Below are 16522 nucleotides of genomic sequence, written 5' to 3'. Positions count from 1 at the left end.
AAGTAAAAGCTATTTGTTAGTAACTAAGTAATATCTACTTCTACATAGGGATGGGCCGATATGAAATTTTGGCCGATGCCGATAAAGAACCGATATAAAATTACCAATACCAATAACCAATATCCTGCCAATCCGATATAATAAATTCAAATTGGTTCATTAACCTATTTAATGAATGTATGTTAACCAGATGAACCAAGCTTTTGCAATGCAAAAGAAGCTTTGCATATTTAGACATTTACTTTGAAAAAAAGTACAGGATGGAGACTATATGCTTATATCAATAACAATTACAACAAAATGGATCAATATTGCACTAAATTGTAACATATTTATAGATATATTGGATCAGTCAAATAATAGGCAATTTTATTGATAAATGATGCACGGATATGCCTAATCTGTCCCATCCGTACTTTTATATAATGAATAACTTACTTTTGAAGTAAAGAGTAACAATCAGATCAGTTTTGAATCCTGGCAAACCTTGCATTTTCCATTAAGTTTCTATGTGCATAAAAGCAATAAAGGAAGAGACCATATTTTCCCTCACGAAATCCCCGATTCTCACCTGAACACTGATGTTTCCCAGGAAGATGTCTTCGTCCATTCTTACTGCAGCATCTAACATGTCGCTCCACACCATTCCGTTTATTTTCTCAATAATCAAGTCTTTGTCAATTCTAAGCCATTTCACATCCAATGCACTATATACTTCTTGCTTCATGCTTTTTGTTAGGAACTGCATTAAATTGTTCTCTGAAAAATCACATTCATTGACGTTGCCACCCACAAAGCTGGAGTTAGCTTTTATGCCTTCAAAAGATGGCAAATCTGTTGAAGAGAATTACACTAATGATTAAATTGTATACTATACAGGGATGGAAATTAGTAAAGTGGTCAAAATTACTGATTCAACTGACCAAAATAACAAAAAAACTGACCACTTACTGACCTGTTTGTATGCATCACATCAATAAATAGTAGTCATAAAAGTTAAAATGGGATTTAATTAGTTATAAATTATTTTCCAGCTCCACCCCAGCCAGCCATCACACAAATTTTTACTGATGATAGAACAAGGTTTTCATTATAGTACAAAATTGTGTAAGGCAATAAAATAATCCTTTAAGACATAGTGTGTAGCAGACATTGAAATGCAAAACACATGTCTTGATTTTAAGTTTGTCTTTGGTTTCTGCTGAAAGAAATTATTAATAACCATTTGCTTCTGTATAGTTTTCTACACTTAATCGGCATGAATTCTTCTTTTTCTCTATTGTTTTCTCCACACAAGATAACATAGTAGTAAATGTGGCTCAAGGCAGTAATATTAGAACCTTTCAGGAATTGAAGAAAGCTAATTCTGAAGAAATGCCTTCATCACTGGTAGGTGAAATGATACACAATATGACTTACCTTTAGTCTAATTGTTTAAAGAAAAAAATCACTGGGAAGTTGTAAAGGAGTAACAAACAAATAGTAACAGTTTCATACATCGGAGACACATTTCTTCAATTTTACACAAGAAACTACTTACGGATACAAGTTTCTCCAAGGTTTAGAATGTTCATCGAGGTATTTTCTTTCATCGTGCTATATATTTGACTGGGAAATCATGTATTTTTCAAGAGAAATATCTCACCGATGCAAAATTGCCATTGCTTTCATTTGCTTGATTCACGACAACCGGATGCTGCTTATGTTTGATGACGTAAGCCCCTGTCAGTGCTTCAACCCCCCCTTTTTTTTTACTATGCTTGCCTAACGTAACCAAACCTAACCTAACCTTATCGAAAATGGTTCGTGGGGCTATCCGTGTATGGTTCGGTGGGCTATCCGTCAGCTAGCCGTGAATAATGTATAATTTTCACCGGTGACGAACATGATAGTAGGTATTTTTCGGTGCAGAAGGTTGAAACACTGCATACCCACAACATGTCAATATGTGCCCGCCAAATTGTGTGTTACAGAAGCGAAGAAAGGAATAAAAAAATGACTCAGAATGTGAAAAATTGAGTTTGCTTTCATGTAAAAAGCATAATGGTATCTTTAACTATGTTCTGCAATACACAATTGGTAAGTACGAACCATGCGAAACACAAAATATCCGATTTTAATGTGTCTCCGATCTATGAAATTGTTACCTAAAGAAATAAATTGAAACTATACTGACCATATTTAAAAACAATACTGACTTTACTGACCATTTTTTAAAAATACTGACAAATTACGGACTATGATGAAAAACTGACTTTTACGGATATTACTGACCATTTTCCAGCTCTTTTTTTACATAACACAACAAATTATAAAAGTAGCATTTATTTTATACCTTGTGTTGGCTTGGCAATTTGTATTCCTACTGACGAAAGTAAACTAAAAATTGTTGAGCTGAACGTGGTTGAAATTTTAAGCCTTTCTTGGCCATTAAGTTCTATACTTTTAATGTAGAGTCAAGTCTAACTTTTCCCAACTGCTGAAGATGTCCAAGGCATGTTCAATCAACATTAAATGTTTTATTTCATTCCTTAAGTTGGTCTTCTGCTACTTTCGATAATTGTGAGAATGAGGATGAGTGATGTTTAAGGGACACTTGCAAAGTTGACAATGTGCTCTCAGCCCTCAAGGAACAAAGTCAGCCTAAAATTATTATTTCACACTTTTAATTTCAATCCCATTAATTGGCGTTAAGGACTTATAATAATCATACAACCGTGTATGCATTTTTCAGTTTTAAAAAAATGTATACAAGCACTCAAAAATCGCGAGGTGTGTATAATTTGATTTCAAGGGAAAAAATAAATCAGAAGGGAGCACCCAGGTTTGAACCAAGGACCTCTCGATTTGCAGCAGTGATAGATCCAAAAGTTACAGTTGGGAGGGGCAAATTTCAGTTGGTTACTTCATCCCACCGAGAATAAATTCTGACCTATGCTGTCACTGTTTTATATGAGCAATATATCAAACTGCAAGAGAAGAACCAAGCTTCCATGATCGAAATTTAAACTGTAGGTCCAGTTCCGATCAGCCTATCATGGGCATAAACAGAAGTTTAATGAAAGTTAAAAAATATCTCTGAAGTGTTAAACTTGGTGATAAAAGACAGAATATTCGAATCTTCAAAAATATTAGGCATAATAATATGTCCAAAAATCTACCAGTTGGGAGGGGGATCGCCCTCCCATGGACCTGTGTCTGATCTGCAGTCTTATGCTCTACCACTTTATTTATTTTTTGATAAAGGAAACCCATAAGTGGTGGCTTTGCCTGTCAATATCTTTACAATTCTCTCATCAATCAGTTCTACACAATTATCTATTTTCACATTCAGGACAATGCAAACATCCACATCTCAGCCAGGATGGCAACCTTTCCCACACATCAGTCTTATACAGTGCGTCCATTTCGATCTTCAGCCGGGAGATCGGGAGAGGCGTGGCGGGCGGCACTGACGGAGATGCCGACATTCGCGGCCTGTAATACCCGCTTATTTTTATGGACATATGCAGACATTTATATGCCGTCAGCGCCGCCCGCCATGCTTCTCCCGATCTCTCGGCTGAAGATCGAATTGGACGCACGGTATTAATTGATCTAAATCCACTTTTTTATTCAAGACTGACAAACACAAAGATCCATATCTGAACCAGTTCGAACTCAGGACTATATCACGTTTTTCCCATCAGTTTTTCTTTTTTTATTCATATATTTCAGATTAACTCAATTCTCTACTTTGCAGAAGCACAATAACTTCAAACTGAAGCAGTGTCTCAATGTGAAAATACCCTGGATGTATCTGGGTAAAAAGAGCACATATGATAGTCCCATCAAGTGCGTTGTTTTGTAGGTAATCTGTGCTCAAGCCCAACTATTACCAGCCAGGAGGGATTTGGTTAAAGGGTCATTCAATGTCAATTCAACCAAAAAAAGAGGGTCTTCCAACCTATGCTCTCAGATTTTGATGAAACTTTGCACATTTAATCCTTCTATCGTGTCTAACTTGTCTGGATTAATTTTTATAGCCCCTCAAACTTTTGGTGATTCCTCATTTCTTCCATTTCCAGAGCTTTCAGTGTGAGCTGCACTGTCTTAGAAAAATAATTCTATCTCCACACAATGTTAACCAAACAATAAGGATTCCAGAAAAAAATATGTCAACATATCACATTTATATTGTAGTGCACTAATAATTAATAAAATATTATCTGAATTTTTTGTACCGAAAACCTGGTTTACTAAAATTTGAATCATTATTGAAAGGGAAAGGTACAACATCAACACAAATATTTTTAAAATGAACGCAGGTTAGAACCTGCTCAGTCATGTCTGAGTGTTGCTAGAGTGAACAGAAGGTGCGGCGGAGCATGGAACAACACATTGTGATCAAACTTCCTCGGAGAAAATGTTCAGCCATCTGAAATTTTGCAAAGACTCAAACAACAGTATGGGGAAGAGTGTCTCTCAGGAACCCATGTGTTTGAGTGGTGTAAGTACTTCACAGAGGTAAGGAGAGCACGTGGAGAATGAACCGCATGATCGTCGGCTGCGAATATCTGTCATCCAGACACGAGAAAGCGTGGAGGTCCAGTTCAGTAGGAAAAGTGATGGCATGTAGAGTTTCTTACAGAGGAAAAGTGATGGCATGTAGAGTTTCTTACAGATTCCAGAACAGTCAACTGCAGCTTATTACTCAGAACTCCTGACAACAGAATTGAAGGAAAAGATCCGATCCAAGCGGAAGAGAGGTGGAAAGCGGGTAGACTTCCTTCAGGACAATGCACGGCCTCATACAGCCAAAACAATATGGCAACCCTCAGCAAATTGAAATGGGACCTTCTTCCACACCTGCCATACAGTCCCGATTTGGCCTCAAGTGATTTCTACCTGTTTGGAAGGCTTAAATCAGACTCGGAAGGCATGCGGTTTGCGGATAACGATGCAGTCATCGGCAGTGTTCAGGAGTGGATACGCAGCCAACCAAAAAACTTTTATGAAAACGGCATTAAGATGCTTCCAGAACATTGGAAAAAATGTATGGACACTTTGAAGGGTGGCATGTGCAAATAAGTATTTGACAATAAAGGATTTGGTAAAAAAAAGAACATCAGTCCCGGTCATATTTAAATGACCTAGTATGATCTAACTACCCAGAAATAAAATTTATGGCTTTTCAATTTCTTCTGAAAATTTTAAAAAATGGCCACCAGATTTAATAGTTTTTCAAATAACTCATAATCTAAGATTGTAGCTTCAAAATATCATTGAAGCAAATTTTTAGAGCATAAAATTTTAAATAAAGTTTTCACAAGGCAGGGCAAGGGTCTCCCATTCCCTGGAAAATGATTGTCAATCTAAAAGTATATATTTCACACATCATTATATTTCAGTCACAAGTAGTTTGTATTTATTATTAAAAGGATATCGCAGGAACATGATAACTTCATATCGATGGAGTTTCTTTCAGGGGCGTTACCATGTTGAACTGACATGGAATGACTAAAGCCTTGCCCAATCCTCAAAAGGAATTTTCCATTAGAATCCCATGATTGAAATAGTAGGTTAACCTCATCAATAAAATGGAAGCTACTTTATATAAGCGTCACTGTAATAGGTAGCCTAACAGAGGACTGGAGTGGTTATCACAGCATGCTACGATGCCAGGGGGTCTTGGGCTAAGATCCCAGGCTTGGCACGGGTGGTGTTTCAGTGATTCTTATTCAATTTCATCATATCATCCATCACTCATCTTCACAATTAGCCAAAAGTGGCAGAAAAGCAAAGTAAATTAAACCAAATAAATAAGTAAATAAACAGGATAGTGCAATTTCAATTTATATCCAAGAAAAGTGTGCAACAATTAAAAATATAGAAAAATCAATGTACTTACTGAACGTTGTATCTGGGCCAAGTATATCTGGCAAAATGTCCATGCCTTGTATTTTTCCTCCCTCAAATAAGACAACGTCTCCTTTTACGTTCAAGAATTTCTTGTAGACCATGTTACCATAAATTTCACAATCTTCATTACTGAACAAGAGTTTCTTGCTATCAATTGCATTTATTGTGTTCACTTGTAGTTCTTCTGTTGTTAATGAAGCCAGTGTTTTTCTACCATTAATTCTCTGGAGGTTATCTAACCTAATGAGTCAAATGAGATCAAAAAATTAACAACAAATTTACAAATTTTTGACATTTCATACATCTTACACCAGTGCTCGAAAAATCTTCTACAGAGCTAGGCGCCAGCGCTGAAAATCAGGTGCCAGGAAACCACCTACTAGCAATTGTGCATACTATAAGAAGGTGAGCCGGCCCTAGTGGCTACAATGCAGGGGTCCCAGGTTTGAATCTTCACAAATAAGTCAAAAGTAGCAAAAAAGAAAGCAAAGTAAAATAAAGCAAATCAATCAAAAATCAATCCATGTATAAGAAGCTGAGCATCACTGTATTCAAAACATCGCTAAATCATATGAGAAAGCGGGAAATGGAGGGTTGGGGGTTTCGGGGACAAAGAGTAAGAAATTGTTATTTATTCTATGAAATGTTCACAACGTTGATAAAAAAAAAAAATCATTTGCTTACTTACACTGTACTGCAATTTTAACTTGGAGTTTTCAGAATTTCGTACATGCAAACTTCAAAAATGGCAATATTACAACAAAAGATCAGTCGCCAGGCTGAAATTTCTAGTCGCCATGGCAACCTGGCGACCAAGACTTTTCGAGCCCTGTCTTACATAGTAAATAGTGTTTAAAAGCTTATCTTGGAAGAGACATTGGAAAAAACCTTGTTCATAGACTCCTCTTAACATAAAATATTAACTATAGTTTTAGTAAATGACAGTTCTGTTGCTACACTTTCCTAGAGCCACTATAGGGAGTGTGTGCTTTGTCCAGAGTGGGATAAGAGTTTTGCCAATCCTTCCAGAATTGCTGGAGTCACCTGGAATTGTACTCTCTCTCGGATCTCCCAAACTTTGTTACCTCCAAGAATGATGAGAATTAGCCTTACTGTGCATAAAGTGAACTTAAAACACCAACTCAATCAATATTATTTTGTTACTTGTATTATTTATATTGTAATCTACATTATCAAAATTATTGTAGAAATGCTTTTGCAATCTGTTTAAATGCACCATTATTTTTATGTTTAAAGTGGAGCATCAAATAACAATGTTAATTTAAGATGTATTGTTAGCTTTATAAGCACCCACTTAATCTGTCTATGGTATTACATGGTCATTTCACATTAGTATACAAGTGTGTTCAGATAAAGTTCCACACAAAACGATAATCCTATCGAAGTGTGTTATCTGAACAGAGTGTTGGTGCAACAATCAGAATTTTGACAATTAAATTTTCATGTCCAGGAAATGAGTAACATGGATGCAAACATCCAGTTCCCAAGTACACACAGAAAAAGAAATAGCCATACAAATTATTTTCAATATACTTTCATTCTTCTTCAAAAATTTCCTACTATCTAATTATAATAAAGTCATTACTAAAATTTTAGATTCTGAACTCTTAATTTGCACACTACTCATTGCCTGTATAGTTATTACCTGACTGCAGATTGAAGCAGGGAATCAACTGGAATACCATTTACAGCTTCAACGTCAATATTGTCAAAATACAATTTCCCCATTACTTTCAGAGTGCCTGAAAAATATTTCTTTGCTTCTAGTCTTGATTCTTCAATATCAAGGAAAACTGTATCTGCAAGAAGAAATCAATAAAACTGGGATCACAGCAGGTCAAGTAAAACTTATGACTCTTCAGATACTTTGTCCAACTTAATTGTTCCTAAAACTTCATAATGGATTACATTTTTCAAACTTTTGCTACCTCATTTTATAAATTGAAGCTTTTCCAGATTTTCTTGGATGACAAGCCTGGATAATATTTTGGAAACTGACAAAGCTCTTATTTTGAGAGAATGGAATGAAGAGAAAATTGTATGGCAGAAAAGATATGCACAACGTCGATTCAAGTAAAGGCCTCTGATTGGCTCACTTGGGTGATGGATTCCCATTGGTTGGATATGTTGAGCTCTGGAGAAGGTTCCAGGTGATTACATTCCAAACATACGCAACATCTCAATGGTAGCAGTATACACTGGAACCTCGATTTTGCTTTTCAGAGGACCATGCTGAAATAACTTAAAATGCAGGAAAATGTAAAATTGAGGAATTTTTAAAACATTTTGCTATGTTGGGACTATCAAGAACGAATGTATAATACATGAAAATGTTAAATCCAGGAACGTAAAATCGTGGTTACACTGTATTTACTTACATTGCAATGAACCAACATGATGCCAATACTTGAAAATTGTAATAATAAAAAGTTGCTCAAAATATTCATAAAAAATGAGTGTCTGTAAATATTCTGCTCCAATTATATGCATCAATTTACCAAGAGTTTAATTTTAATATATTCAAGAATTAAATCAGAACATTAAAATACATGTGATCACAAAATCCAGTTATTCATGCAAAATTTGTGCAAAATTCAAATTTTGCATAATTTCAAGGATAATCACACTCAGTGAAAGCATCGTGTGGCATTTTTGCACATTGACTGTTGACTGGTTTGGTAAATAAATTCCAACAAATACTTTACAATACCAATACATTGGCATAGTCCTAACATATACAGGGTGATTCAAAAGACTGGAACCACTCATATAATTTCTAGATATTATTTGGCATGAATGCAACAATACACAATACCAAGTGCTGCATCTTTGATGCATGTTACACACCCTGTCCACCATCTTGGATTGAACTTAAATGTTTCAAATGAGATAGGCTCATGTGATATCAAAATCATGTGAAATCATTGGATGGAGTGTATACTGAATAGACAAACTCAAATTACTGATGGTTGTTACTGCAGCTCCTGTTCTACCTGGTGGGAAAAAATTGAATATTTATTTTTGTCGGCATTCACTTCCCATTGTCTCCACAACTTTGATGCAAAGTTTCACTGCACTCCAGTGCAATGCAATCACTTACTTGAAACATACTCCAGAAGGCTCTTGAGTAAGGGAATTTCAATTGGGAGCACCACATTTAAACTTGGTGGTGAACATTTGAACTACTTTTCTCTCCATGGTCTCCAGAGGGCTCTGAATAGGGCCACCCTTAATTAATTAGATGTAATAGAAATAAAATACCAATGCAGGCATGCAAGTAATACAAAAACAGAAGTTCAACAACTTCAAATTTTCTGACAATTTCTATACACATGAAAAAAGTTTATCAGTGGTAAATCAGGTAACATGAGAGAATACACCAATGGCAGTTCCAGACTTTAAATTACCCGGTATACGTATATTGGATGGAAAGGAGGAAGTCTAGAAAGCTGCTAATAATAATAAAAAAGGAAGATGGCAAACACAAGACACTAAATTCTTATGACATTTTAAAATTTCCCAACATTTCCTGTGTGTGCTGAAGTGTTCTACTTCTTTCTAATTTTATGATTCATGTATTTGGTTATTTTAGGTTGCTTTTCCACACCTTGGATTAATCATGACAATAAAAATGAATGATGAAGTGATTAAACCCAGGTCTAAAATATTTCCTTTCGTAATACAGGACTAAAAATATCAATGAATTTGTGATGTTATACAAATCTCTTTTAAACAAAATAAGACAACAAAATTAAACAAAACAAGAAGGAAGCCATTGAAAGCTCTATGAAAGGATTTATTATAACTTGTTGAAAATATATTTTCTCACAGATTGCTGTAGAAACCAGGAGGCCAAAGAAAGGCTTTATACTTTATGGTGAAGTCTTGGCAAACAGCCAGGTTTGATTATTGGTTGAGCCACTTTCAACAATGTTTAAAAAAGTTATGAAGTTATGACAAACAAAATTGCTATGAAATACTGAAAAGAAAAAATGAAATTAGAGATAAACAATTGAACGGGCACTGTGTGGATAAGGACATGAAAACTGGAAACTAAAGACTATACAGACATCTTAAATTTATGCTTGCAAGTAATAGCTATGCACATACCTTCAAGCTGAGTTTCCATTTCATCCAGCAAAGCATACACAGCTTGCAGCTCTTCCTGCAGGGATTTGGGAGTTACCAAGAAATCCTCTGCTGTCCACGCTTTTTCGGAAAACGTGAGATTTTCCCATGTTAAGTCAGGACTGGGATTAACATGCTCAGTTTCCACAGCAGTCACTTGATTCAATGTCCATGTACCTTCTACAATGTTGTCAGTACTTGTATCCAATAAATCATCCAATAGCTCTTGTGTTACTTCTAAAATATTGTTTTGGGATGAGAGGAGATCCTGCAGTAAAGAATTTCCATTCACCTTCCCATTGTACTTTTATCACATTTGAATTATAAAATAAATTAAAGAAGTGGCCAAAACACCAGAACCTCTGCAATAGGCATAAACTTCCCTTCAATTGAAACAATTTTTATAATTTGTAGATGAGCTATAGATAGAGGCACATATTTTGTTAAATAGAAAAAGCAGAATTTCTGTACATAAACAGTCAATTTCGGGTTCAAAAGCAGTAAATAAAATAAAATTTTGCTGTTACAGCAGTTTATAAAATTACATTTTGGTTTTGAAAAATTTGAATCCCAATTTTTTTTTAAAAACTGCATTACACAAAATAAACATATCTTCTAATAGCACATTTATGTAGTTACAAGAATATTAAGTTTATTCCTGTATAAAGGGGTTCATTTTTGCTGATAATGTTTGCATGAGCACGTGAACACTCGTGTGTATGTTCTAAATTACGTACATATAAAATGCACACACATATATTTCTTCGAAATAATACTTTTTTGATGTTAGAGTATTCACACACAATTTAGTCTGATACGACGTCTTTCACGTCTGATAACTTTTTTAGATAGTTGGTAACACTGACTCCCACTGAGTTCCACGGTTGCGATGAACCCAATGGCTGTGTTGTGTGTTGTGAACTGGCAGCTAAGGGGCTGTTGGCCACTATACCCCAAAAATGTTCAATGCCCTGTGCGAACATTGTGGTGCGAACCCTGATCCAAGCGGCAATACTTCTTACATTCGGCACCAGGGCGCAGCATATACGTACAAGGCACGTCTAGGAGGACTCGAAAAGATCAGCGCTACATAGTTGCAACCTTTAGTGAGAAGTCGCTAAACCTGGCAGATTTTAAATTCCAGTGGGCGCTAAACTTCACGGAATAGTGACGAGCGACTTTTCTTTAGAAACTAGTCTGCAGGAGTTACATAATATCTTTCAAAGTTTATATGATTTGCGCATGTGCGTCAAAGGGCAATTCAGACTGTGCAACTTTCTTTAGTGATAGACGTTTTTCATGCCAAGGAAATAACTCTCACCAACTTAAATTGCAAAGGAAAGTGGCGACTACATTTACATAAATTCAATGCACATTTTTCTTGTAACTATACTCGGAATAGTATGGGGTCGTATGGCCTAAATAGTTGTTACCGAAAAAAGTTATCAATTGATATTAGTAAATCATTTTTACTATTCTCTACGTTATTATAGGTAGAATATGCTTATTGTAAAGAACAAAATATAACTTTCAGAAAACTAGAGCTGTATTTTTGCTACACATATATTTTCTTTTTTGAAGTTAGAAAGTTGAAATAATATATGCATTTAAATTATCACAATTGAAATTAAATGCATTTTTAATGTGCATATAAATGCACATACATTCAATAAACCTGGTGTAAGTTGTTCCCCACTGCATTTTTTAAAAATACATTTTGCATTTTTCACCAGCAAATTTGATTCAGCGATTTTTAATTAGCGCATGTTGAAGATTTAGAAACTTCTGCATTTCAATTGTTGGCAACACTGCTGCTGTGGAAGAGTTGCAAGGAGGCACGTTTGTTTTGGAAATATCAAGTACAGTTAGTTTTTCGGGGCAACAAAAAAGCCTATGCTCTTTGGCGGCAACGGGTAAAAGGCAGTTAGTGTCGATGTAGAGTGCAAGATATCTATTGACAAGCGGTTGGGTGAATTCATGTGCACTGGCTTTAAGACGTGCGTGTGTGTTGTGCCGTGTGTGTGTGTAGTGTAGTGTTGTGTTGTGTTTTATACACTATGAATACTGTTAGGAGTTTACGCGATTGAGCGAAGCAGAACGAACTCAAGTAAAAAGGATGGGCCCTCACCAGCCAGACCTCTACATTGTACAAGAGGTAAGTACTCCCAAATGAGTTATTAAAAGAACATTCAAAAATTACTGGTACACATAATACAATTGCTTATGTGGGTGCAACGTTGTGAACGCGCAATTCCGTTTTCCTTGTTTATTGTTTGGAGGCAGCAATTCATGGACAAACACAGGACACATCCTGGGCGTTTGTTACCATTTGCACATACGACTCGCTTAAAAAGAGACTGCATCTGGATTGGAATGATTCGTTTTGTGCAATGTATAAAATCAAGGATGGTAAATATGTTTGATTGATTGATTTGGTGCTTTAAATCCACTTTATGCACAGTAAGGCTAATCGGGACTGTACCTACAGTTTTAAGTGGGATCCGAACCACTGTGTGCCTCCACCGGGTTTCGAACCCAGGACCCCTCGATTACAAGGCGACTACGGGTAAATATGTTAATGACAACGACGAACAGATGTTACTATATGCTTTAAATCGGTGGTTCCCAAAGTGTGTGCCTTGGCACCCTGGGGCACCATGATTAGTTTACAGGGGCGCTACGAAATGTTCCAATATTTTCACTGAATCGTTAGTCAATGCTATGAATGTTTCAAATATCGACTTATTTAGTACTTTCTTTAAATATAAAAAGTTTCTGAATTTGAAATACGTGTATAATTTTTAACTTAAGACAAGCAATCTTACAAGTAACTGAGCATTGCAAGTGTTAGAGGGGGCTACATTCTGGGCGCCGTGGTAAAGTCTTGAAAAAAACTAAGGGAGCCGTGAAGCAAACAAGTTTGGTAACACTTGCTTTAAATGGTCGAAAATCTCTTAACCATGGCTAGGAGGAAAAATAGGAAACACTAGGAAAGAAGGAATACAAGTAATGTCACATTGACTGATACTTCAATCACAAGCATCACAACCGAGTTATTGTGGGCGGGGCGAGGGGACATTCTGTACAATACCCAAATATCTTATACTATACACAATTTTTTTTTCTGGACTGGACGAGTCCTCCTCTCTGTTCCACTAATGATGCACGTGCTTTCAATGCTGAATGAATGTGGTTGGTTAACATATGGTCCATGTAATACAAAGTACAAGGGTCGTTCAAGGTTGACCGGGATTTTCGTACGTAAAAAATCTATGAATAGCCGGATCATGATGAAACGTGCGGGTGATGTAATGTATTCCTTCGCGAGTAACTAGCGCCCGGCATGACGTATTTCGTGCATGCGCAGCAGTTGCAGCGAACATGGCGGCAAGCAGTGTGTCTGTGGCTGTGGAGCAGCGGTGTGTAATCAAATTTCTCGTGAAGGAGAAAGTGAAACCAGCTGAGATTTTCAGATGATTGCAAGCACAGTATGGTGAACAAACGATGTCGCGGACAAGAGTGTACAAATGGTGTGAGCAGTTTCGCGAAGGACAGGAGCTGGTGACAAATGAAGCGCATGGACACATTCGCCCGACTGCAGTCACACCAGTGAATATCGCACGTGTTGAGCAAATTATTCTTGAGAACCGGCGAGTAACAGTGCGGGATATTGCTGCCGAGGTGAATATCAGTGTCGGGAGTGTTGAGACAATCATTCACGACCACTTACGCTTCCACAAAATCTGTGCAAGGTGGGTTCCCCACCAGCTGACATTCGATCAGAAGTGGACATGCAGGACGGTCTGTGAACAGCTTCTGAATCGGTTTCGAGCAGAAGGTGATGAATTGTTGCAATCCATCATCACGTGTGATGAAACATGGTTGCACAATTCAAGCCCAGAGACCAAAAGACGCAGCATGGAGTGGCAGCATAAAGGTTCCCCGCCCCCCAAGAAAAGCAAAATGTAGCCGTCAGCTGGAAAGATCATGGCAAGTGTCTTCTGGGACATGAAGGGCGTTATCCATGTGGATTTTCTGGACAAAGGGAACACGATTAATGCCAAGTATTACTCCACATTGTTGAGTGGTGCTGTACGAAAGTCCATTCACAAGAAAAGACCTGGGATGTTGTCTGGAAATGTCATTCTTCTCCATGACAATGTCCACCCTCACACGGCCATGTGACAACAACAACTCTGGCCAACATGCGCTGGGAAGTTCTGCCCCATCCCCCCTACAGTCCGGATTTAGCCCCCAGTGATTATCATTTGTTTGCACCCCTTAACCTTTTGGATCCCAAGCGTCTCGATCGAGATACCTAAAAGTAACCCTCACGGTCTCAAGCGTCTCAATCGAGACGCTGTGCCAAGGTCGTAGTTTATACGTTATAACTTTTCTATTTTTGGTTAGAATTTCGATTTTTTTTTTATATATATTGTTCCTAACACATGTATTTAACAGAAATGTTTCTTGCACCTTTTTTTTTCTTCATGAAAATGGAGGTGAAAAGGCGGGAAAAGGGACTTCTCTTTTGCTTCTCTTTTCAAGGGAAAATATAAATTTCAACCATTTCAACAATTTTTTAAAATAATTTTTGGGGGTTTTCCCCCTTTCCCCCTCCATATGTACGCCGAATGTGCAAAAATTATATATCGTCTGAATCTGTGATTCATTCTGCGTACAACGGTATATCTTTCATATCTCTAGGGCATTTAGTTTCTGAGCTATAGTCATTTCAAGGTACCGCTGTATTTTGAAGCATGAATCAGTGGCGTGCCCACCATTCCTTTTGGGGCTACAACTCAAGTTACATTGGTCATACGACAATGATGCAAATATTTTTTCTGTTTCTTACATGCCAGCGATAATTTCTATGTGCATTTTGAACTTTTCATATCCTTTTTTTCGGGGGGGCAGGGGGGGCGAAACCCCATTTATTTTTTAAAAAAAGTATTTTCAGGGGATTTCCCCCCTTTCCCCCTCCATATATACGCCAAATGTGCATAAATTGTATATCGTCTGAATCTGTGATTTATTCTGCGTACAACGGTATATAGTTCATATCTCCAGGGCAAATAGTCTCTGAGCTAAAGTCATTTCAAGGTACCGCTGCATTTTGAAGCTTGAATCAGTGGCGTGCCGACCATTCCTTTTGGGATGTACAACTCAAGTTACATTGGTCATATGATAATAATGCAAATATTTTTGTGTTCCTTACATGTCAGCGATCATCTTCATGTGCATGTCGACACTGTCATGTACTTTTTTCGAGGGGGCGGGAGGGGGGCGAAACCCCATTTTTTTTAAAAAAAAAGTATTTTCAGGGGATTTCCCCCTTTCCCCCTCCATATATACGCCAAATTTGCATAAATTTCATATAGTCTGAATCTCTGGTTCATTCCGCGTACAACGGTATATCACTCATCTCTCTAGGGCAATTAGTCTCCGATCTACACTCATTTAATTGAAACTCTGCATTTTGCTCAAAATCAGCTCGGGACCGTGAGGCTTACTTGTGAAAATGGCCTTGGGACTCAAAAGGTTAAAGACCATCTGGGAGGGAAGAAATTCATGACAGATGAAGCACTGCGGAGCGATGTCCTCCACTGGCTACGACAACAACCAAGTTCTTTCTATGCCAAAGGAATTCGGGAGCTGCCAGAACGATGGCAATGGTGCCTCGGTGCACACGGAGAATACTTTGAAAAACTGACATAGTTTGGTGTTTCTTCTGCTACGTATTTCCTCTGCAGAAATAAAAGTCCCGGTCAACCTTGAACGACCCTTGTATATTCCGCAGTATGATAATCTTGCGTTGTACATACCTGAGATTGCATGTTATACTAATTAGTTTGCACTAGCCATCACTAATTGTAAATAACGTAATTAAAAGGGTGTTAACTGAATAAAAAAGTATTGTATTACTTCAGATATAGCATTGGGGGAAATTGTTGAAAATAAGTTGAACTATTATTCTTACTTGTTCAATATTGAAGATGAAGTTACAAGGAAGAGTAGTAAATCTCCAATCAGTATAAAAAAATTATTGTGAACACCCGTATGTGAACCGCACGCAACGCCACTGTAAAGGAAATGAAATAAAAGCAAGCAAAATGTAGTGGACTGATTCCATTATGATAGGGAAATTTTGCTGTCTCATAGTCATACATGCCTCGATCCAGGTATACTGAGACTTTACCTCAATCTGGTGCTGGGTTTAAAGAGATTTGAACATGTACATTTCCTGCAACTTCCATTCAATTCTAGCCTTGCATGCACATTGCAGTATGGGACAACTCTACATGTGTAAACTTAAGGGCACGAGGAACAGTTTCGGCGAGGCTCTTCCCTCCATGGCACTGTTGCAAACTTAGCTCTTTTGGAGCCAGATCTGGCTCTTTAGTGCACTCGTTTGGCTGTGGATTTGGTCACCTGCCCCACTAAGATGCCATCACTGGCTCCAGCCCACATA

At 37.3% G+C, this 16522-nt stretch overlaps 1 protein-coding gene across 1 annotated transcript in view; it reads right to left on the bottom strand.

Annotated features, from left to right (window-relative positions):
* fs(1)N (female sterile (1) Nasrat) overlaps nucleotides 1-16522 on the bottom strand; it is a 127584-nt gene that overhangs the window by 70707 nt on the left and 40355 nt on the right. The window contains exons 9-12 of the mRNA XM_083114198.1: nucleotides 10033-10318; nucleotides 7568-7721; nucleotides 5891-6141; nucleotides 572-834 (exon numbers count right to left, since the gene is read on the bottom strand). Of these exons, the coding sequence (XP_082970324.1) occupies nucleotides 572-834; nucleotides 5891-6141; nucleotides 7568-7721; nucleotides 10033-10318 (954 nt within the window). The remainder of the gene's footprint in view (nucleotides 1-571; nucleotides 835-5890; nucleotides 6142-7567; nucleotides 7722-10032; nucleotides 10319-16522) is intronic.

The sequence above is a fragment of the Lepisma saccharinum genome, chromosome 28 (assembly GCF_977018435.1).
Source record: "Lepisma saccharinum chromosome 28, izLepSacc3.1, whole genome shotgun sequence".
Taxonomy (NCBI): Eukaryota; Metazoa; Arthropoda; class Insecta; order Zygentoma; family Lepismatidae; genus Lepisma; species Lepisma saccharinum.
The sequence above is the reverse complement of the archived record's forward strand: the minus strand, read 5'-3'. Positions and strand labels throughout refer to the sequence as shown.